General features: G+C 34.0%; 1 protein-coding gene across 1 annotated transcript in view; it reads left to right on the top strand.

The window, feature by feature from the left end:
• Nucleotides 1-12,403: 12,403 nt before the first annotated feature.
• The window catches only part of LOC126892087 (uncharacterized), a 29,983-nt gene continuing 17,100 nt past the window's right edge, over nucleotides 12,404-25,286 (top strand). Inside the window, exon 1 of the mRNA XM_050661523.1 lies at nucleotides 12,404-13,420. Within this exon, the coding sequence (XP_050517480.1) occupies nucleotides 12,404-13,420 (1,017 nt within the window). The remainder of the gene's footprint in view (nucleotides 13,421-25,286) is intronic.

The following is a 25,286-nucleotide window of genomic DNA, read 5'->3' as shown; positions in this document are numbered from 1 at the left end:
TCCCAAGTACAGTAGTAGGCAGAACAGTGTTGTTTGATATTGATCTGAGTTGGTCACCATTGGGTATGTCATTTAAAGAAGAACCATAACTCTGTGAATTGAGGTATTTGTTAATAAGGGAAGATGGGTAGGAATTCTCAATCAATATGTTTCTGAGCAGTATAAGGGATTCCCTTCGATTAGTCGGATGTGTCAACCTATTGAGCCTGCAGCTTAAAGCTTTAATAAGGTTTAGCTTATATTTCAAGGAATGACAAGAATGGTAGTTGAGAAACCTATTTGAGGCCATTGGTTTCCTATACCAACTTGTAGTTAAAGTATTGTCTCCCATTCTTATGACACGCATGTCTAAGAAGGGAATACTTTTAGTGGTGGGATCCTCAAGTTCAACAGTGAACTGTAAGTGAGGATCAAACCCATTGAAAATAGACAAGGTGGCCTGTATCTTGTCTGGAGGTAAGGCTCTGGAGGTAAGGTATCGTCGACGACAAATATTACCTACAAATTTTTGGGACACCTATGGGTTCCTCAATCTCTCCCATCCTAGTCAAATTTGTACTGGATGATTTAGTGTCTGACCGTTTGAGTCTTTTGGATTTCCAAGTCCCTTTTATTAAGCGGTATGTTGATGACCTACTATTAGCCTTACCTCCAGACAAGATACAGGCCACCTTGTCTATTTTCAATGGGTTTGATCCTCACTTACAGTTCACTGTTGAACTTGAGGATCCCACCACTAAAAGTATTCCCTTCTTAGACATGCGTGTCATAAGAATGGGAGACAATACTTTAACTACAAGTTGGTATAGGAAACCAATGGCCTCAAATAGGTTTCTCAACTACCATTCTTGTCACCCCTTGAAATATAAGCTAAACCTTATTAAAGCTTTAAGCTGCAGGCTCAATAGGTTGACACATCCGACTAATCGAAGGGAATCCCTTATACTGCTCAGAAACATATTGATTGAGAATTCCTACCCATCTTCCCTTATTAACAAATACCTCAATTCACAGAGTTATGGTTCTTCTTTAAATGACATACCCAATGGTGACCAACTCAGATCAATATCAAACAACACTGTTCTGCCTACTACTGTACTTGGGACTCCAACTACCCATTACTCCTCTTTACCATATTTTCCTCATGTTACTGAAAAACTGATTAAACTGTATAAAAATAACAACATTCCTGTCAAAATTGCTGTTAAGAATGCCAGGACGGTCAAAAATTTGTTTTCTAAAACTAAAAGACCCTTGTCCCTTTTGGAACAAGTTAACGTTATCTATCACATACCTTGTGCTGAGTGTGACTCGTGCTATATCGGTCAGACAGGGAGATCATTAAGGGGGCGTCTTACAACGCACCGCAGTGATATTAACTTATCCAAGCATACGTGTGCTCTTTCTCAGCATGCGATTACCACAAAACACAAGGTAGACTTCAATGAAGTTAGGATTCTTGGCAATGAACGCAATCTCGTGAAAAGGCAGTTCTTGGAAATGTGTTCAATACTGAAGCACCCCAATGCTCTTAATAAAAGAACGGACATTAGTAACCTGAGCCAAATTTATCATGCATTAATATTGCAGAATTAGTCATTATCAGTGTCTACTTTATTTTGGTCCCCTATGGTGTGTTTCTGTATACATTTTCACTCTTAAATATATTCAATAAAATTTTTTTACTTAAACCATAACTATTATTAACTTAATTTTTATTGCTGAAAATTTTTGATAAAATAGTTTAATAAAAATTTTTAAATTAATTGGATTTACGTAATTCTCATTAATTACTCAGTTCTATAGTGTGATGAACCTTGGACTGTGGAAGTTGGATGAGTTTATAATTTCGTTTAGCTGGCTAACCAGCTATAACCGAGTCACTTATAGTGATTGGGAAAGATCGTTCCTCACTTGGTTGTTTTTTTTTATTCGAACCATTTCTTGAAAGTTAAATGGTGTTTGTTAACCACCTGTTACTCTCTTTTTAATGTTTCGACCTAACAACAAGTTTTCTTTACAATATTATAATACATCTTTAAAATTACCGCTCAAATGCATTAGCGGTTGGTATTTCGCCTTGTTGCTGTCAATTTTGACTTCAAGGTCACTGTCTTTTACGGGATGGTTCGTTGTTCTTAGAAATGCCCATTTTGCCGAGTGAATTTGAATAGTGTAGAAGCTTTTGTGGTAACTTTTAATACTTTTTTATTAATTTGCAACTTTAAACTTTTACAATCATTTTAATAATGTTACCCAAAGTCAAAATCAAACTAAATTAATATGCTTTTGTTGGAAGGTTGATCTTGGTGATCTTACTAGTTCTCGGCGAATACAAGTTTTTTACATAAAATTTTTTTTATACATGTATGATAACCACATACTTCTTTTGCTGTTCTAAGTCTTTGTTAAATTGTAAACTGTACTTAGTTTTATTGATTGTTTCTACACCTAACGATTCAATGGTTCATTGTTTCAAGCTTTTGTTACTTTTTATACCTTTGACTGCTACATGTCTTTTTGAGGTAACACTGTTATATTAACTTCTCTATGGATGTTTGGTTTTTCATATTGTTCTTTTTAGATGAACTGATGATGCTCTTTGATCAGAGAGCGAAACGTCTTCGAATAAATAGATGAAGTAGCCACCTTCTTTGTCTTATTTCTCCACCTATTGACCGAAAAACCCTCCACTCTTCGAGTGATCCTTAATTATATATATATATATATATATATATATATATATATATATATATATATATATATATATATATATATATATATATATATATCAATCCTGTAGTTGGAAAATACTACTGGAAAAACAGAAAAACATACCCACTTCGACAGAGAAAATACTAACTAGAAACAACAGAATAACCGAAACTAAAATTATTTCTAAAATATCTGAAAATACATTTAGGGAACGAACCGAAAGTACCTAACTTATCTTAGTACAAATTATGTGCACATAAAAAAAGTTACAGCCCGTTGAAATTACAAAATGAAAATCGATTTTTCCAAGATATCGAAAACTATAATAGATCTTTTATTGAAAACGGACATGTGGCATCTTATGGAGGGAACACCTTAACAAATATATAGTGAAATTTGTACACCCCAAAAAAATTTTATGGGGGTTTTGTTCCCTTAAACTCACCAAACTTTTTTGTATGTTCCAATTAAATTATTATTATGGTACCGCTAGTTAACACAATGTCTAAAACTTTTTTGCTCTTAGTACTTTTTCGATAAGCCAGTATTTATCGAGATATTTTGAATATTTGTGGAATTCACCACATATTTGTATATGGTTAAGTACGACTATAGAGACCTCTTAATAATCTGAAGTTTTATTTATAATCATTTACATTTTTTGGTATATTTTGAAACATAAAAGAAGCCACATCTCGATAAAAGGTGACTTATCGAAAAAATACTAAGAGGCAAATAAGTTTTAAAAACACTGTGTTTAACTAATCATACCAAATTAATAGATTAATTGGAACGTACGCAAACATTTGCGGAGTTTAAAGGATCAAAACTCCCATAAATTTGTTATGTAAACATATTAAAAAAGAAGCCGCATGTGGATACAAACTGCCCTATCGAAAAAATAATAGGACACAAAAAAGTTTTACAAACATTGTGTTTAATTAATGGTACTACAATAATAATTTAATTGGAGCGTACCCAAAGTTTCGCCCTTGAAGGGGGGGGGGGGGTTAAGGGAACAAAACCCCATAAAATTTTTATGGGGTGTACAAATTTGACCTTTATTTTTTTTAAGATGTTCCTGCCATAAGAATGCCACATGTCCATTTTTAATAAAAAATATATAACAGTTTTGAATATATTGAAAAAATCGATTTTTATTTTGTAACTTCAATGGGCTGTAAATTTTTTTATGTGCAGATGTGTACTAAGCTAAGTTAGGTTCAATCGAACTATTTTTGGTCTCAGAATATGTGATTTAATTTATGACCTGCATTTTTTGTTACACCCTATATATCGTTAACCCTTTTTTTGGACTGAGGTGGAACGCTCTTAGCAGACTAGGGAAGGTGTCCCTAGTGCTGTTGGACTCGGACAGGAAAGGAGAACACGCTAGGGCGCACCAACCACAGTACGGCCCGTGCGTCCCGCATGCCCCCCATGACCAGCCGCCTACCAACTAAAACCACCCCCTCTTCCGACCCAGAATATCCCTGGACGTGCTCCTTAGGGAGCGATGCATGGGGATATCCCGAACTGTCTGAAAGAAAGTAATTAGAAGCATTGGGTCATTTAAGGGTCTATTTTCCAGCCTAGAAATGGTAGGACTAAATAGAGAATAGTCTGATTCCTGCACAGAAGAAGGTAGGCCAACCCCTGCCTGAAAACGGCAGGGCTTGGGTGACTGTTCTGTAGTGTGGCGGATAGAATGAGCACTAGAAGAATTAGGGTCATATTTCTCTGACGCGGATTATTTTTTTTATTATTTCTTATTTTGCTTTTTTTAATTTTTTTTATTTTTTATATATATTTTTTTATTTTATAACTATTGTGTTGACCCGCCTCACCCATTCTGCTCCAATCGTTCCAACTCGGATTTTCTCTTAATTATACCGGTTATAATGTCAATTATGGCCTCGAAATCCGCCTTGTTTCCGATCGCAAAATTAATAATATTGTTAGGGCCGATGTCGCCAAACCTACTACGAAGCCTGACCTGCTCGTGAGCAAAGACGCTGCACTGGAAAACGCAGTGTTCTGCGTCTTCCTTCACGCGACAGGTCCGGCATAGGTCGTCGTCCGATTTCCCGATCCTGTGGGTGAATGCCCTGAATGATCCATGACCGGTCAAAAATTGTGTAAAATAAAAATTTACTCTCTTGAACTTGCAGGCGTACCACGACTCTACGTTCGGGATCAGCCTTTTGGTCCACTGGGCTTTGGTAGATTCCGCCTCCCATTCCAGCTGCCAGTCCGCCAGGAGTTGTTGTCGCGCGGCCGATCTTACCTCGGGTAAGTGGCCGTGGCGGTGCTCATATAGAAACTGGCGTTCCTTAGCTAGCAGATGTATGGGAGGGGCGCTCGCGATCACCTGTAGAGCCACGGTTGATGCAGTCTTGTATGAGCTTACTACATTCAACAGAGGCTTCCTCTGTGCCTTGTTTATCATATCTCTGTATTTCTTGTGTCGTAGAACCTCAACCCAGACCGGAACCCCATAGAGAAGGGTAGACTGTACGACGTGTAGGTACAGTCTTCTCCGGGCACTACTTGGCCCTCCGATATTTGGTGCTATTTTTCGGAGAGCTGCAGTTTCTGCCTCGGCCTTCCTCACCACCCTTGCGAGGTGTTTTGTGAATCCCAGCCCTTTGTCGAGGTCCACACCAAGATATTTGGCACAGAGGCTCGACTTGACCTCGCTGTTTCCAAAATGGAACAACAGGTCCGGTCTATCCCTAAGTCCCTTTAGGATAACCACCTCTGTCTTACCGCCTGCGAGTTCAAGGTCGTTCTCGTTCATCCGGGCATTCACCCGCCTGAAACATATCTCGGCCGTACTAACCACCTCCAAGTACAGATCGCTGGTTACGAGAATGGCCAGGTCGTCAGCGTATGCAACCGCGATGCAGTCCCGACCTTGTGGAACACCTGCCGTAAGTTTAATGTCGTCGTTACCTGCAGACACGTGCCTATTAGTTAGGTAGCTTTTGATCACGTTTGTCAGATAACTTGACACGTTGAGGGCCTCCATCCTGCGGACTATATGTCCCCAACTTGCCGAGTTAAATGCATTTTTAACATCGAACATGATCACTACTGCCCACCTCCTCGCCGTGACTTTAACGCGGTCTGTAATTAACTTAACAGCATCTACCGCCGATCTGGCTTTCCTGAATCCGAATTGCCTCTCAGAGATGGCGTTTATAGCATCCAATTCCGCTTGTAGGCGATTCTTAACTACGTTTTCGTAGAGTTTGCCTAGACTATCAAGGAGACATATCGGTCGGTAGGAGCTGGCCTCCTCCGGATTTTTACCGGGCTTCGGAATTAGGATGAGGCGTGCCCTCTTCAAAACGTCAGGGAAAATTTTGAGCAGTGAGGAGCTGGGTCAGTACCGATCTGACCAACTCAGGCTGCTCTGCTACCAAAATTTTAACGGCCTCAGGCAGCACACGGTCCGGTCCGGCGACTTCCCAGTCTTGATCGCTTCCACTGCTCTGGTGAGTTCTATGAAAGTGACGGCTTCAGGGCGCTCACATGTGGCGGGCACGAAGAACAAATCAGGCTTCCTGGGAAAGAGGATGTCCGCAATGTCTCTCGTTCTACTCTCGGTGAATCTATATGGGGCTTCGACACGCAGGCCTCGCCCCATATGTCGTCCTCGAGCGCATCGCACAGGTTCATCCAGCACATACGTTTGGACCTCCTGATGACCTTTGTGAGGTCCTTTTTGGCTTGTTTGTATGTGTCCCTGGATTGCAGGGTTCTGTCCCTCTGTGCGATGCGTCTTAGTCTGAAACAGTTAATTCTAGTTGCTTGTACCTCCTCGTTCCACCAGTACGGTACCGTATACGGAATCCGGCTGCGCCTCGTGCTCGCCCTATGTGCGCGTATCATGACATCTCTAAGGCTGGCAAAGTCAGGGACCTCCCCGTGGAGATCCCTAACACGGTCGCTGAAGGTTGCCCTATCGAAAGTCATGACCTTTCTACCGCCACTGGTCGACCCCCTGGATCCGATCTCGTAGGAGATATACTTGTGGAATGTGAATAGACTGTCATCCAGCACATCCCACTTCGTGACCCTACTGGAATACTTGGTTGACATCAGCGTAACGTCGATATGGGTGCGGGGAACGAACCGAAAGTACCTAACTTATCTTAGTACAAATTATGTGCACATAAAAAAAGTTACAGCCTGTTGAAATTACAAAATGAAAATCGATTTTTCCAATACATCGAAAACTATAATAGATCTTTTATTGAAAACGGACATGTGGCATCTTATGGAGGGAACACCTTAAAAAATATATAGTGAAATTTGTGCATTCCAAAAAAATTTTATGGGGGTTTTGTTCCCTTAAATTCACCAAACTTTTTTGTACGTTCCAATTAAATTATTATTATGGTACCGCTAGTTAAACACAATGTCTAAAACTTTTTGCTCTTAGTACTTTTTCGATAAGCCAGTATTTATCGAGATATTTTGAATATTTGTCGAATTCACCACATATTTGTATATGGTTAAGTACGACTAAAGAGACCTCTTAATAATCTGAAGTTATATTTATAATAATTTACATTTTTTGGTATATTTCGAAACATATAAAAGAAGCCACATCTCGATAATAGGTGACTTATCGAAAAAATACTAAGAGGCAAATAAGTTTTAAAAACACTGTGTTTAACTAATTATACCAAAATAATAGTTTAATTGGAACGTACGCAAACATTTGGGGAGTTTAAAGGATCAAAACCCCCATAAATTTGTTATGTAAACATATTAAAAAAGAAGCCGCATGTGGATACAAACTGCCCTATCGAAAAAATAATAGGACACAAAAGTTTTACAAACATTGTGTTTAATTAATGGTACTACAATAATAATTTAATTGGAGCGTACCCAAAGTTTCGCCCTTGAAGGGGAGGGGCGGGTTAAGGGAACAAAACCCCATAAAATTTTTATGGGGTGTACAAATTTGACCTTTATTTTTTTTTAAGATGTTCCTGCCATAAGACAGCCACATGTTCATTTTTAATAAAAAATATATAACAGTTTTGAATATATTGAAAAAAATCGATTTTCATTTTGTAACTTCAATGGAATGTAAATTTTTTTATGTGCAGATGTGTACTAAGCTAAGTTAGGTTCAATCGAACTATTTTTGGTCTCAGAATATGTGATTTAATTTATTACCCGCATTTTTGTTACACCCTATATATCGTTAACCTACGGTATATATCAATATTGTGTATTCAAAAGAGTGGAATCAAAATCAAAATATTAAAAAAAACGGAAGAAGAAGAAACGGTGGTAAGAATCGCTCAAGATAAATCAACAGTAATCATGGACCATCGCGTTGGAGATGTAGTGACAATGTAGGTACGGAGAGGGCAGGTGAATGAAAAAACAAAGAGGTAATTTGACTAAAATATGCAAATAAGGAAGAAAAAGATGAAGATTAGAAGGGGGTTTAAAAAATATCAAAGCCTCATTCTCTATATACACTGGGGTGCAAAATTAACCGGACACCTTAACCTTCTGTTACTCGCACACGGTGTGTCAGACCGGCCGTATAGATAGCTTTCAGCAACTTTTTTTCAAGTAATATTAATGTTGACACAAACGCATATACAGTATGGTGCAAATGAAAGGAATAAATTCGTTTTTCGTAAACCCGCGGCTTTAAGAAAAAATCCGGAAACAGGTCGATTTTTATTTGTAAATTGTGATATTTTGACATATATGTCATACTAGTGACGTCATCCATCTGGGCGTGATGACGTAATCGATGATTTTTTTAAATGAGAATAGGGGTCGTGTGCTAGCGCATTTGAAAGGTTATTCAATTCTCTATTAAGTAATGTAAACATTTACATAATTATTTTTACAGGGTGTCCAAAAATTTTTATAAATTAAATTATTTGACAAAAAAAGAAGAATGTATGTAATTAATTTAATTAAAAATACAACTTAACTGCTGTCAGAAATCAGACAATAATGTTTATATCACAAATAAACATTGCTTTTCGCTTAAATTAAACGCTCAAACTTGCAAGATGCAGGCGGCTGGCGGGAGCTTGCTTGAATATTGAATTTAATCGAAAAGCAATATTTATTTCTGAAATAAACAATTTTTCTGTTTTCAGGTAACAGTAAAAAGTATTTTGAGTTAAATAAATTACATACATTCTTCTTTTTTTTTGTCAAATAATTTAATTAAAAAATATGTTTTTGACGCCTTCACAAATAATTATGTAAATGTTTATATTACTGAATGGAGAATTGAATTACCTTTTAAACGAGCTAGTTCACGACCCCTGTACCCATTTAAAAAAATCATAGATTACGTCATCACGCCCCGATGGATGACGTAACTAGTATGACATATATACCAAAATATCAGAATTTAAAAATAAAAATCGACCTGTTTCTGGATTTTTTCTTAAAATCGCCGGTTTATGAAATAACGAACTATTCCTTTCATTTGTACCATACTGTATGTATGTATACAAAATTATATGATCATATATTATTCATTAAATAATATAATTGTACACAATTTTGCAAAAAAAAATAAATAACCATTTACTGACCCATATTTTTGGACCCGGTGTTCTGGACACACGTGTTGAGCTGCCCCACCCCCTGAATTTAATATTTTGCCCCCCCCCCTACTTAACAATAGAAATATTGAATCGATATTTGCGGCAGAATTACGAGCTATTTGTGAGCTCTTGAAATGATATAGTTTCGATGTTTGAGCTCATCCCCTTCACCCCCAAACAACCTTTTAATTGATTTAACTTAAGAGAAACGTGCTGAAAAAAATGAAAATGTGTCGTATCGCGGATATGATTCGTATAGCTTATATATTCTAAAAATAAACTCTTAAATCACACTCATTACAATTATTGAGCTACAACCCCTTAGCAAGAAAACCACTCCATCTTCCCGGATTAAGAGATAGTTGTACTTAAAATGCATTATATTAATTATTTGGCGACTACATATCGTCTATTAATTTATGAGTTCCCAAAATACGCGCATTTAGATAATTAACTTGCAATTTATTTTGTATAATGCAGTCACTGAAAGTAAAAATCAAATATTACCTTCAATTTCGGTGAACCTTTATTGATTTTTACGAAAATTGGTAAGTGGTTAGAGTGTTAGAGGATACAAGAGAAGTTAGAAGAAACAAAGGTGACATGGTGCCACCTTGAGCATTTACCCTGAGGATGGATACCGCCCCTTCTCGGGGGTAAAAATTATTATATTAAAAATAACTCCACAAATCGATAGAAGGAGAAATTATAAGCAGAATGTGTTATATAAAGTTATTAAAATAAATCAACACTTTTTGAATTATTAAAGATCACAGATTTTAATTTTTCGAGAAAAAAGGCATGTTTTAAAGCGGTTTTTTGTAAAACACTTAAAAATTGTAAGTTTTTACAAAAAAAGTTATCATTACGAAAATTAAAGTTTTGAGAAACCTTTCATTATTAATTCAAAGTGAGTTATAGGTAATTAAATGTATTTTTTTTTCGGCGAGTACTCAAATCTAAATATTTAAGCCTAATTAACAGGAAAACAATGCATTTTATAAAATATACTGTTAAATAATTTTTATGGGGAAAATTTAGAGAATTAATTTTGTGTCAAAGACCACGAGATCGTAAATTTTCATCGCCCTGTATATAGCCAAAATTTGTAAATAAAATAATTTAGCCGTAAGCAGTGTTTCGTGGAAGAGTAAAAGTTTAGTGGTAAAGTTTCTACAAACGGATTAATACATTTCAAAACCATGAACTAGAAAACGGTAGTTTTAGAAAGTTAATGTGCCGCTTTGGAATGGACAATAGAAAATGTTTCTGAATGGTTTCCTAGAAAGAAACGATGGTAAAAAAAATTGTTTAGTTTAGAATAGATGCTTTTTCTAGACTGTAAGTAAAATTAATTTTAATATCTCCTGGAAATTGACAAGACAGAAAATTTGTATACAACACTAGTTGTCTTTAAGAAAAAAAAGTAGGGATATGATGGGTGGAGAATGCTTGTGATTGGAGAGGAGAGCGATGGAAGGGGAATAGAGCGGTGAGTCTCAGATTGAGGAGAGAAAAAGAATTTACTGTGTAATTAACATTAGAAGCAACCAGTCCAGTTTGAAAGTAGTATTTTTGTGTAAAGTGGTTAATTTGGTGGCCGTGGAAGCAGATTCGTGTTGAGACGAAATCGTGATCAAGTCAAGAAGTACAAACTCCTTGTGTCCAAATAGATTCCAGTTTCTGTCTGGAACGAGTAGCCGATTTATATAAACTTTGCACGAGATACCGAGCTGAGAGAAGAAATCTTGGAATTATAAAGATTGATATTGTTTATATCGAGTCAGAGATTTAATTGAGGAGAGAATTCGAGCGAGTGCTTTTTTGTGTTTGTGAAACAGTTTGAAGGAAAAGAACAGTCGCAGCATCCGAGGAGCACGTTGTGAGAGAACCGAGGACAACACAATCCATGAGAAGAAGTAAAGAAGATAGAAATGGTTAGTCAGATTATTTGTGAAATGAGAGAGTTGTTTTATATTACATACCATATTTGATTTTTGTCAACTTAACAGTATTACAGCATAATTTATTGATGTATAAACATTCTCAATTTCTTTGCAAAACAAAAATGCAGCAGCTGCATAATACTCTGGTTAAAGCGGAGAGTGCAGGAAGAGTCTATACCGGTTTCGGAGATCTTTTTCCCCTCATCAGTAAACCCATATCCTCTTCTCTCCGCTTTAACCATTTACCATAGCTTAGGGTCTTCCCGAATTGCAAAGAAAGAAATGTCACGGATGAACTAGGGCCATCTACCGGAAAACAAACTAAGTTATCAATCGAAGCAGCGCAGAAAACGACAATAAATATCGCCTCCGTACCACCAGATTGACAACAGGTGGAATACTTTCTTTGGTTACACCTCCTGAGACTTTTACAATTTATAAGTCATACAGGTGCCGAGAAAATTAAGATGAGAGAATTTTAAATAATTCACAACTCATCTACTCAGCATGGTAAAGCTCCAACAAGAAAGATTCCTTAATACTCAAAAGAGTAAATGAATTAAAAATGTATAAACATTCTCAATTTCTTTGCAAAACGAAAATGCAGCAGCTGCATAATACTCTGGTTAAAGCGGAGAGTGCAGGAAGAGTCTATACCGGTTTCGGAGATCTTTTTCCCCTCATCAGTAAACCCATATCCTCTTCTCTCCGCTTTAACCATTTACCATAGCCTAGGGCCTTCACGAATTGCAAAGAAAGAAATGTCACGGATGAACTAGGGCCATCTACCGGAAAACAAACTAAGTTATCAATCGAAGCAGCGCAGAAAACGACAATAAATATCGCCTCCGTACCACCAGATTGACAACAGGTGGAATACTTTCTTTGGTTACACCTCCTGAGACTTTTACAATTTATAAGTCATACAGGTGCCGAGAAAATTAAGATGAGAGAATTTTAAATAATTCACAACTTGTAGTATAATTTAGTATTCTTTTGTCATTGTTTATTTTATTGATTAATTGTTTTGTCATTCAAATTAATTCTACTGTCAAGTTTTATGTGAATAAAAGCCTAATTTTGTAAAAGGCATTTTTACTACAATTTTATTCACATAAATATACCAAATATACAATGGAGAAGTACTTTAGAGCTGATAAACTAGAGGCTGATCCAAACTCCCAAACTGCCGCCAAAGAATTTAAACACTGGTACGAAACATTTAAGAATTTTTTGGAAAGCAATAAATCTACAGAAAAATCGCTAGAAGATAAAGACAAGTACATGCTTTTAATCAATTTTGTCTCACATTCAGTATATGATTACATAAGCGAAGCAAAAACATACATTTCTGCTATCAAAATTTTGGAAGAATTGTATATTAAACCTACAAATGAGATTTACGCAAGACATATTCTAGCTACAAGAAAACAACAAATAAACGAATCTATAGATCAGTATGCTCAACAGTTAAAGCTTTTGGCTAAAAATTGTAATTTTAAAGCAGTTTCTTCAGAAGAAAATAAAAATGACTATATTCGTGATGCTTTTATTAATGGTCTCGTTCAATCCAATATACGTCAAAGATTACTAGAGTTTAGTTCTTTATCTTTGGACGAAGCATTATCTAAATCTAGATCTTTAGAAGATTCTCAAAAACAATCTGATACATATCATGCAGCATTAAATAATATAGCATCTTGTAGTCATCCAAATTCAGAACAAACTACTTTAGCTTCTGTTCAAACAAAACCTGGTCAGACTTGTTATTTTTGTGGACATCCAAGACATCCTCGATCTGTATGTCCAGCAAGGGCTGCGATTTGCCAAAACTGTGATAAAATTGGACATTGGTTTAAAATGTGCATGCAATCAAAGAAAAGTCAAACGAGATCAACTTATGCATCTACAATGGTAATCGCTTCTTCAATGGAAACACCTCAATCGCTTTCAAAATGTATAGCCAAAGTAACAGTTAACCAAATTGATGCCAACGCTTTAATAGACACTGGAAGCTCAGATACTTTTTTAGATCATGAATTCGCTATTGAAAATAAGCTTAAAATTTTTCCAATACAAGGGGTCCAAGTTTCTATGGCATCTATGTCATTCTCAGCTAATATTCAAGGCTATTGTTTAATAAACATTCAGGTTGATAAAGAAAAATATGATCAAACAAAAGTTTTAGTTTTATCCAATCTTTGTACAGATGTGATTTTGGGTCAAGATATTATGAAACAACATGAAAGCTTAGAAGTTAAATTTGGAGGACCAAGAAGACCTCTTAAGATATGCTGTCTTACTGAAGCTAAAATTAAGCCACCTTCGTTGTTTGCCAATTTAACAGAAAATTGTCACCCTATTGCTACTAAATCTCGCAGGCATTCACAGGAAGATGAAGAATTTATTAAACAAGAAATAAAACGTCTCCTTAAAGAAGAAATTATTGAAGAAAGTAAATCACCTTGGAGGGCCCAAGTGTTGGTAACTAAAAACGAAAATCATAAACGTCGGATGGTAGTTGATTACTCTCAAACAATAAATAGATTCACATTACTTGATGCTTATCCGTTGCCGAATATTGATTCACTAGTGTCTAAGATAGCAAAATATAAAATTTTTAGCTCAATTGATTTAAAATACGCATATCATCAAATACCAATTAACGAATCTGACAAACCATTTACAGCTTTCGAGGCAAGTGGAGGCCTTTACCAATTCCGTCGTATTCCTTTTGGGGTTACCAATGGAGTATCATGTTTTCAGAGAGCCATTGATTCTATCATAAAAAAAGAAAATTTACAAGGTGTTTACGCTTATTTAGATGATGTAACAGTTGGTGGTGAGGATCAAGATAGACATAATTTAAATTTACAGAATTTTTTAAATGCTGTTAAAAAATATGGGTTAACTTTAAATCAAAATAAATGTCACTACAATCAAAAAATTATAAATATTTTGGGATATACAATAGAAAACTCTACAATGAAACCTGATCCAGACAGATTGAAGCCTCTACTAAATTTACCAGTTCCGAATGATTCTAAAAGTCTTCAGAGGGCACTTGGAATGTTTTCACATTACTCAAAATGGGTTAATAATTTTTCAGCAAAAATTAGAGGTCTTATAGATTGCAAGAAATTTCCATTAGGTCCGGACTTGCTTTTTGCTTTTGAGGAGTTGAGAACTGATATAGCTAATGCACTTCTATGGACAATCGATGAAAAAGAAATTCTCATTGTTGAAACTGATGCTTCTGAATTTGCTATTGCTGCCACTCTGAGTCAATCTGGAAGACCCGTTGCTTTTTTCTCACGTACCCTTACAGATTCTGAACGAAAACATTCTGCAATTGAAAAAGAAGCATATGCTTGCGTTGAAGCATTGAAAAAATGGAGACACTATCTTTTAGGAAGACAATTCAAACTAATCACAGATCAAAAATCAGTTTCGTTCATGTTTAATACAAACCATACAAGTAAAATCAAAAATGAAAAAATTTTGCGTTGGCGTTTGGAGCTTTCTTGTTTTAAATATGATATTATCTATCGTCCAGGAAAGGCTAATGATGCAGCTGATGCACTATCAAGAATATGCAATAATATAAATAATACAAGCAAGTTATATCAATTACATTCAGATTTATCGCATCCTGGGATTACTCGTATGCACCATTTTGTAAAAATTCGAAATTTACCTTATTCTTTAGATGAAATTAAACACGTAATTACCTCTTGTCCAATCTGTGCAGAAATTAAACCCAGATTTTATAGGAAAGAAGATGATACACATTTAATTAAATCAACAGCTCCGTTCGAAAGATTGAATATTGACTTTAAAGGTCCAATACCCGGTTCTTCTAGAAATTCTTATATGCTTACAATCATTGATGAATTTTCAAGATTTCCATGGGCTTTTCCATGCTCAGATACCTCCAGTCAGACAGTAATTGAATGTTTGAATCAAATGTTTTGTTTATATGGAATGCCGGCATATATACATTCTGACAGGGGAACTAGCTTTACTTCACAAGAATTTATTAATTATCTACACTCTAAAGGAATATCTTCAAGTAGAACAACACCATATCACCCTGGAGGAAATGGTCAAGTCGAAAGATACAATGGAATTATATGGAAAGCAGTGAATCTAGCATTGAAAAACAAAAATTTAGACATCACTAAATGGGAGACTGTTCTACCAGATGCTCTGCACTCTATAAGAAGTTTACTGTGTACAGCAACCAATTGTACACCTCATGAACGTTTGTTTACGTATCAGCGAAGATCAACTAGCGGAACTTCTATTCCATCATGGCTTAAAGATTCAGACAAAGTATTACTAAGAAAATTTGTATGAAAAAGTAAGTTTGATCCTTTAGTTGAAGAGGTTGATCTTTTAGAAGCCAACTCAGATTACGCCTTAATACAGTATCCAAACGGAAAGAAAAGTACAGTTTCAACGAAGCATTTAGCTCCTAGAGGTGACCTGAAATTATTGAATCAAGATAATGATGAAGATGAAAATGAAAGTCCAAATAATACACTAGAGAATTCCTCTACTGAATCAATACCAGAGGACATAGAAAATTTATCTATTCAAGAACCCAATCAAGTACCTGATGATAATCATTAACCAAGATTGGAAAATTCAGATTTTCAATCTAGCCGTAAATCGGCTAGAACTAAAAATAAACCACGATATTTGCAAGATTTTGTTCAAAAATAGGGCCGGGTGAATGTAGTATAATTTAGTATTCTTTTGTCATTGTTTATTTTATTGATTAATTGTTTTGTCATTCAAATTAATTCTACTGTCAAGTTTTATGTGAATAAAAGCCTAATTTTGTAAAAGGCATTTTTACTACACAACTCATCTACTCAGCATGGTAAAGCTTCAACAAGAAAGATTCCTTAATACTCAAAAGAGTAAATGAATTAAAAATGTATAAACATTCTCAATTTCTTTGCAAAACGAAAATGCAGCAGCTGCATATTACTCTGGTTAAAGCGGAGAGTGCAGGAAGAGTCTATACCGGTTTCGGAGATCTTTTTCCCCTCATCAGTAAACCCATATCCTCTTCCCTAAGCTATGGTAAATGGTTAAAGCGGAGAGAAGAGGATATGGGTTTACTGATGAGGGGAACAAGATCTCCGAAACCGGTATAGACTCTTCCTGTACTCTCCGCTTTAACCAGAGTATTATGCAGCTGCTGCATTTTCGTTTTGCAAAGAAATTGAGAATGTTTATACATTTTTAATTCATTTACTCTTTTGAGTATTAAGGAATCTTTCTTGTTGGAGCTTTACCATGCTGAGTAGATGAGTTGTGAATTATTTAAAATTCTCTCATCTTAATTTTCTCGGCACCTGTATGACTTATAAATTGTAAAAGTCTCAGGAGGTGTAACCAAAGAAAGTATTCCACCTGTTGTCAATCTGGTGGTACGGAGGCGATATGTATTGTCGTTTTCTGCGCTGCTTCGATTGATAACTTAGTTTGTTTTCCGGTAGATGGCCCTAGTTCATCCGTGACATTTCTTTCTTTGCAATTCGGGAAGGCCCTAAGCTATAGTAAATGGTTAAAGCGGAGAGAAGAGGATATGGATTTACTGATGAGGGGAAAAAGATCTCCGAAACCGGTATAGACTCTTCCTGCACTCTCCGCTTTAACCAGAGTATTATGCAGCTGCTGCATTTTCGTTTTGCAAAGAAATTGAGAATGTTTATACATTTTTAATTCATTTACTCTTTTGAGTATTAAGGAATCTTTCTTGTTGGAGCTTTACCATGCTGAGTAGATGAGTTGTGAATTATTTAAAATTCTCTCATCTTAATTTTCTCGGCACCTGTATGACTTATAAATTGTAAAAGTCTCAGGAGGTGTAACCAAAGAAAGTATTCCACCTGTTGTCATAATTTATTCATTCATAAATTCATAGAAGATAATATATAAGTATTCTATTTAAAAAGTGAAAATTAAATTTTGATTTTTTTTATAATAATAAGAACAGTCTACCGAATCATTTAAATGAATTTTGTTTAAAAAAAAAGGAGAAAATAGAATTAAAGATTTTTTATTAGATAAGAAATTTTTACAACAGAATAAAGTTTAGCATACATTTTGAATCTTATATTGATGGTATACTATATAAATAAATAGTATTTTTAAAATTTATATGAATTTGAGTATATTTATTTTCCCTGTTTTGTCCTGGATGAAGTAAACAACGAAAAATACTAGAAGTCACAAACTAAAGGTAATACATCCAATCAATTAATTCTGAGAATATTTTTTATTGAAAACTTTTATTAAATTTTGGTTTGCTTTTATGAGTAGCAATTAAAATAATTAATTAATTAATCGAATTAACCCGGCACCTGCCACGTGGCTTTGCAAGGCCTCAACTGCCACGTGGGGTGCTCACAGCACCCTTTAAAAATTTTCTTTGATCTACTTGTTTATAAACAAAATAAGGTATTGAGTTTCACAAGTATATAAAAAAAACATGTTTTATTAACTTATTACACTTATTAGCTACTAATATATTATAAAAGTTGAAAAATAAAATTAAAAAGATGTTAAAAGCAAATTAGCAAGTACCAACCTATAATAAATGAAGTGAAGTAAAATATCTAAAAAAATTAAAATTTATGGAGTATAGAGACTATATTAATAATTTAAATCAGTTATTACAATAAAAAATGTAAATGTGACCAGTTTATCAAAAACACAAAAAAAAAATTTAAAACTTAAACTGCCAGACGATGACACCCCGATTCGACTTTAGAGCTACAAGTTCAGAATGACACTAAATGGCCACTTCAAACACAAACAAATATATGCTATATAATATTATAGAAAGCTACTATGACGCACAGCACGGTTAACAAACTTGAAATACCAAATATTTGATGAAAATGTGTTATGGGGTGCTGGTAGCACCCCACGTGGCAGGTGCCGGGTTAATAAGACGCAGATCAATCTCATGACAGAGGGAAAATACAGAGCATAATAAAACTTAATATACATTTGTCAAAGTACTCAGAAATACCTATTAAATGAGCACCGAAAGAGGTTGATATCAAAATTAAGCAAGTAAACATGAAAATAATAGTACCCTTTCGAATTTTTAGTAAAAAGTGAAAAATAAAACGAACGCCATTTCCACAAAAACTAAAATCTTTATTAATTCCTATAAGACTTTCTTTACTTTAGCATAAGTAATGACCTTAAGCATTTTGACCAATTCAGAATGTGTGTGTGTGTGTGTTTATGTTTTTTTGGCACTGGTTTAAGCAACCAACTGGCCAGTCAATGTGTTTTGAATTCTCTCTTTTACAAAATATATGCTTAGTATCTAAATTTAACTATTAGTATTTTAAAAAATTATTTACTAATTAAATTATTTACTAATAAAAAATTATTTACTAATTCAGAATGCGTATTTTCAAAAAAATATATACACATACATATATGATTTAAAAAAATCAAAATTATTCAAATTTTCGTAAATTATTTGATTTTGATAATAACTCCAACAATACTCGATAGACGTAAAACATGATAGATAACGAAATTTGAGTTTTTTTATTAGCAAAGATTTTACTTGTATTTTGATTTCGGTATGAATCAAAATAGCCAAGATAGAAACGTTTAAGCCTAAATTTTACTACGAGAACAATGTAACTGAGGCCTATTATTCAACCTATTATCCTAAAACAATAAAGTATTTAAAAGATTAAATGTAATACAGTTATACATATAGCTTTTTGAAATTACCTTTTAAATAGTTGGATGCGCCTGATATAAAAATTAACAGTTATTCAAAAAAAAAAACAATATCATTTTTTTGGAAAAATTTTTGGAGTATAAATTTTGACGCTATCAACTTCTTCTGGAGCTCATTTGATAGGTATTTCTAAGTACTTTAACAAGTATTTAGTAAGTTTTATAAAATGTATCGCTTTCCCGTTATTTAAGCTTGGATCATTAGATTTGAATACTCGCTGAAAAAAATATACATTCAATTACCTATAACTTACTTTAAATTAACATTAAATGGTTTTTTAAGTAAGGATTTTTGTATAATTTTTTATTAGCTTCAATTTTAGCGATAAAAACTTTTTTGTTAAAACTTACAGTTTTTGAGTTATTTAAGAAATATCGCTTTGAAGCATGCCTTTTTTTTTCACAAAAATTAAAATATTTGATCTGTAATAACTCAAAAACTTTTGATTTATTTTAATAACATTAATTATAACCAATTTTGCTTAGAATTTGTCCCTCTATCGATTTGTGGGGTTATTTTTAATAAAGTAATTTTCACCCCCGAGAAGGGGTGACATCTACCCCAGGCTAAAACCGCAAGTCGGTACCATGATGCTTTTGTTTTTTAAGGTATCCTCTATCCACTCACCAATTTTCGTGATAATCGATGAAGGTTCACCGAAATTGAAGGTAACAGTGATTTTTACCTTCAGTGACTGCACTATATAAAAGGAATTGCAATTTAATGATCTAAATGCGCGTATTTTGGGAGCTCATAAATTAATAGTCTAGGCGCCAAATAGAGGTCATCGTGTCCATTTCAATTCTGATGGACAAACTCGACGGTTTCTTATGGATTTTTGTCTCCTGATTACGATTTTCAAGGGTGGATTTTGATCCGAGTGGTCAAAAAATTGTTATAAACAATTTAATTGTTTATAAATAATTGTTTATAAGGCTGTGGCTCATAAACTAAAAGAGATAAAAATAATGTTTCAAATAAAATTTGTTCGTTGATAAAAAACGAAGAAAAAAACGTTTATTAAACCTAGATCCAACGATTAGAACTCAAGATATTGTAAAATTAGCGCAAAATGCAAATTGCAAATTGCAAAATAAATATTTTTCGAAGCTTTATCGATCGTAACTCGGCTTTTACGCATGCAAATGAGCTTTAGAAGGCCTCATTTTAAAGCTTCATTAATAGGCTAAAACAGGGTTTGTTAAATTACTTGATCTTTTATTTGTTTTAAAGTTATACCCATTTGAAGTAATAATTTTCTTAAAAAAATTGTACATTAATTTGTTTATAAGGGTTTCAAACAAATTTAAGGTATAAACATTTATACTTTAGTTAACAATAATGATATAAAAACTCAAAAAGAACATTTGGAGCTTACGAAACTGTTTTTAAGTTTATTTTTGTCCAAGATATCGACATTTTAATAGTACCCTCTGAGGCACAAGATCGGCTCACCGTGTAAAGGTTCACGCGCTAACTTCTCGATGCAAATTATAACTTCTATGTGTATATACGTTATCTTCATTGTTCATTTCTGAAGATCCTAATAAAATTTTATCATATAATTCTTATAATTAAATCATCATACTGTACCTCGTATCACCTTTCATTCTATTTACTTTGTCTTCTATTGTTTGTACTAAATGAGAAAAAAAACATTAAAACTAATATTTAAGAAATATAACCAAAAATAAGTTAAAACTATTTATTACTATTTTTATAAACTTTTGGTTTCATGCATCTGAATCGAGATATACAGGGAATCTCATCTTTTTGAGATCTGCATAAGTTCGTAGAGCAATTTTTACAGTTACATGGTGGTACTAGGTCTGTTGTTGTAGGCAGTAAAACTAAAACTTTCTGGGGCTTCAGAGTCTAATTATCTATATGATATAGATATAATCTATATCATATAGATATCCAGTGGATAGTGGATAGTATCCGTATAAAGTGGATCTAGTTCTTTTGCAGCATCATCAAGACACGTCAATTGTTTGTATGCCGCCAAAACATAAATGCTCGTTTTATATGCAATGATGATGCTGCAAAATAACTCGATCCATTTTTATATGGATATCACATATTGGCTCATTTGCATGCGTAGAAGCCGAGATACGATCGATAAAGCGTCGAAAAATACTTGACTGTAAGCCGATGTTGCGCCTCATAGGGCGCCATTAAAATATCGATATCTTGACAAAAATAAACATACGAACATTTTTTAAAGCTCAAATTAGTCCTTTTAAGTTCTTATATCATTATTGTTAATTAAAGTATACATGTTTACAGCTCAAATTTAATTGAAACCGCTATAAACAAATTAGTGTACAATTTTTTTAAGAAAATTATAACTTCAAACGGGTATACCTTTAAAACAAATAAAGATAAAGTAATTTAACAAACTTTGTTTGGAAGCTTATTAATAAAGCTTTAAAATTGGTCCTTCTAAGGCTCAATTGCATGCGTAGAAGCCGAGTTACGATCGATAAAGCTTCAAAAAGTACTTAATTTGCAATTTGCAATGTGCACTAATTTTACAATATCTTGAGTTATAATTGTTGGATTTAAGTTTAGTAAACGTTTTTTCTTCGTTTTTTATTAACGAACAAATTTTATTTGAAACATTCTTTTTTCTCTCTTTTAGTTTATGAGCCAGAGCATTATAAACAATTTATAAACAATTAAATTCTTTATAACAATTTTTTGACCACTCGGATCGAAATGCACCCTCGAAATTCGTAATCAGCGGCCAAAAATCCATAAGAAACCGTTGAGTTTGTCCATCAGAATTGAAAAGGACACGGTGACCCTCTGGCGCCTAGACTATAAATGACATGTAGTCGCCAAATAATTAATTTAATGCACTTTAAGTACAACTCTCTTTTAATCCGGGAAGATGAGGTGATTTTCTTGCTAAGGGGTTGTAGCTCAATAATTGAAATGCGCGTGATTGAGGAGTTTATTTTTAGAATACACTGCGGTGCAAAAAAATCGATCCACAAAAATTTGGTCATTTTTGATGTTTCGAATTTCCTAAACCTGTTGTCCGATTTAAGCGATTTTTTACCACGTTATAGTCTTATTCATTGACAATATCGCTGTAATAATAGTACTGCTAGACAGTCAAACTGTCATTGTATACCGGGTGTACGAATCAAACTGTGCTTTTTTGTCAAAGTTCGCATCACCCTGTGGATTATTCTATCATTTATAAAATACTGAAATTAAAACCCAACTATAGCCTTAGGTTTTCTTAACATTTTGTCTTTCGATTTATTCGCTTATGTTAGATAATAAAAAAGTTAAGTACTTTAACAACTGGCCATGTTCGTCATCAGTACAGGGTGTTTTCTAAATAAGTGCGACAAACTTTAAGAAATAATTTTACATGAGAAAATAATGAGAATTTGCTTTATAATTATATGTCCGCAAACGCTTTGTTTCCGAGATACGGGATGTTCAATTTTTTTCTACAAACTGACGAATTATTTATTGCTTTAAACCAGTTAAGATATGCAAATAAAATTTGATAGGCTTTAAGACGTAGTTATTGCACATTTTTTACATACATACAATTAAAAATTATATATTCACCATTGGCGTTCGTACGGGTAATATTATCGGTCATAATACCCTTTTGCCCGCCAATGGTGAATATTAAATTCTTATTTGTATGCCAAAAATGTACAATAAATACGTCTTAAAACCAACCAAATTTGATTTGCATATCCCAACTGCTTTTAAAGAAATAAATAAATCCTCAGTTTGTAAAAAAAAATTGAACATCCCGTATCTGGGAAACGAAGCGTTTGCGGACATATGATTATAAAGCAAATTGTCATTATTTTCTCATGACAAATTACCCCTTCAAGTTTGTCGCACTTATTTCGAAACACCCTCTACTGGTGACGAACATGGCCAGTTGTTAAAGTACCTTTTTTATTATCCAACATAAGCGAATGAATCGAAAGACAAAATGTTAAGAAAACCTGTGGCTATAGTTGGGTTTTAATTTCAGTATTCTATAAATGCTAAAATAATCCACAGGGTGATGCGAACTTTGAGAAAAAAACACATTTTGATTCGTACACCCGGTATATAATGACAGTTTGACCGTCTAGCAACAATATTTTTACAGCGATATTGTCAATGAATAAGGCTATAACGTGGTAAAAACTTACTTAAATCGGACAACAGGTTTAGGAAATTCAAAACATCAAAAATGACCAAATTTTTAGTGGATCGATTTTTTTGCACCGCAGTGTATATATAAGCTATACGAATCATATCCGCGATACAACATATTTAAATTTTTTTCAGCACGTTTCTCTTAAGTTAAATCAATTAAAGAGTTGTTTGGGGGTGAACGTGATGAGCTCAAAAATCGAAACTATATCATTTCAAGAGCTCATAAATAGCTCGTAATTCTGCCGCAAAGATCGATTCAATATGCCTATTTTTAAGTAGTGGTGGGGGCTGAGTCAGCCCCTCCGCCACTAAAATAATAAATTCCTGTTCAGTGTAACGAGCTCAAAAGTTTTAATTTGCGGAATATGAAAGCTCATAAATCAGCGCTATTTGTTTTTTAATTTTTGCAAGTGGGGGAGGGGGGCAGCTTAACACGGGTGTTCGTTCTGGACCGTGCGCGAGTATTTGACCAAATATTGGCGCGAGTAACGGAAGGTTAAAAATGAGTCATTTTTGATGTCTCATCACATGTCTCATGTTTTGATAATATATTATAGCCATTTTCTTTAGCAATATCGCCGTAATAGTATTGTTGCTAAACAGTCAAATTTTCGTTTTATACCGGGTGTACCAATCAAACTTTGTTTTTTTTCTCAAAATACGCATCACCCTGTGGAATATTCTAGTATTTATAAAATACTGAAATTAAAATACAACTATAGCCTCATATTTTCTCAGCATTTTGTTTATTGATTTATTCGCTTACATTAGACCATAAAAAAGTTAAATAATTTAACATCTAGCCATATTTTTATGGGTCATATTACCCGTATGTACGCCAATGGTGAATATTAAATTTTTACTTGCATGTCAAAAGATGTACAATAACTGCGTCTTAAAACCCACCAAATTTCCTTTGCATATCTCAACCGGTTTTAAAGCAATAAATAATTCGTCAGTTTGGAAGAAAAATTTCAACACCCTCTATCTCAGAAACGAAGCAGTTGAGGACATATATATGTTTATAAAGCAAACTGTCATTATTTTTTCATGTATAATTACCCCTTGAAGTTTGCCTAAAAAAACACCTGTACTGATGAAAAACATGGCTAATAATTGTTAAAGTAGGTACCTAACTTTTTTATGGTCCAACATAAGTGAATGAATCAAAAAACAGAATGTTGAGAAAACATGAGGCTATAGTTGGGTTTTGAGTAGTTTATAAATGCTAGAATATTCCACGGGGTGTTAAAAAATTTGAGAAAAGAACACAGTTTCTGGTACACCCGGTATACAATGAAAATTTACTTGTTTAGCAACAATATTATTACAGCGATATTGTTACAGAATAAGGCTATAACATATTAAATAATCACTTTAATCGGACAAAAGGTTTAGAAAATTCGAGACATCAAAAATTACCCATTTATAAGGTGTCCGGTTAATTTTGCGCCCCAGTGTATAAATAGGATATTTGTTTACATTTACCTGTTTTGAACAACAAATGATTAACATGACAACATTGCGACCTCTTCTTTCCCGCTATCTCAGCTGACTAGTATGGAGGCAACACAGCGCAGCGGTTCTTGAAGTTGAAGTGACTCTTCCGCACCGTAAGACTGAAGCCGGTAGATCTTCGAACTTCGAGTGTTTATGTTCCGGGCTGGGTTATCATTCGAAATATCGGCATCCCGTTCCTACCTTACGTTCTTGTTGGTTTTTTTTGTAATACATGTACAGTTAGTGAATTTGTTTTTATGTTCGTAGTTTATTTATGAAGCCTAAGACTTATAAGTTTGTGACGAAATAGTGTCATTATTGGATTGTTTTTAATATGAAGAGGTATGTTATTTTTATTTATTCTTAAACGTTATGATGCCCAAGATAATAATTACATACAATGTACTTTTAATAAATTATATTTTAGTAATATACCTAGTTGGCAATTCTCTTACTTCAGTAGCCAAAACCAAAATATTGGTGAGGCATCATTAAATATGTAACAAAAGCTACCTTGTACAAATAGTTGATTGGAAT

The sequence above is a fragment of the Diabrotica virgifera genome, chromosome 1, assembly GCF_917563875.1.
Source record: "Diabrotica virgifera virgifera chromosome 1, PGI_DIABVI_V3a".
NCBI classification, from domain to species: Eukaryota; Metazoa; Arthropoda; class Insecta; order Coleoptera; family Chrysomelidae; genus Diabrotica; species Diabrotica virgifera.
This window is presented reverse-complemented; position numbering and strand designations above follow the sequence as displayed.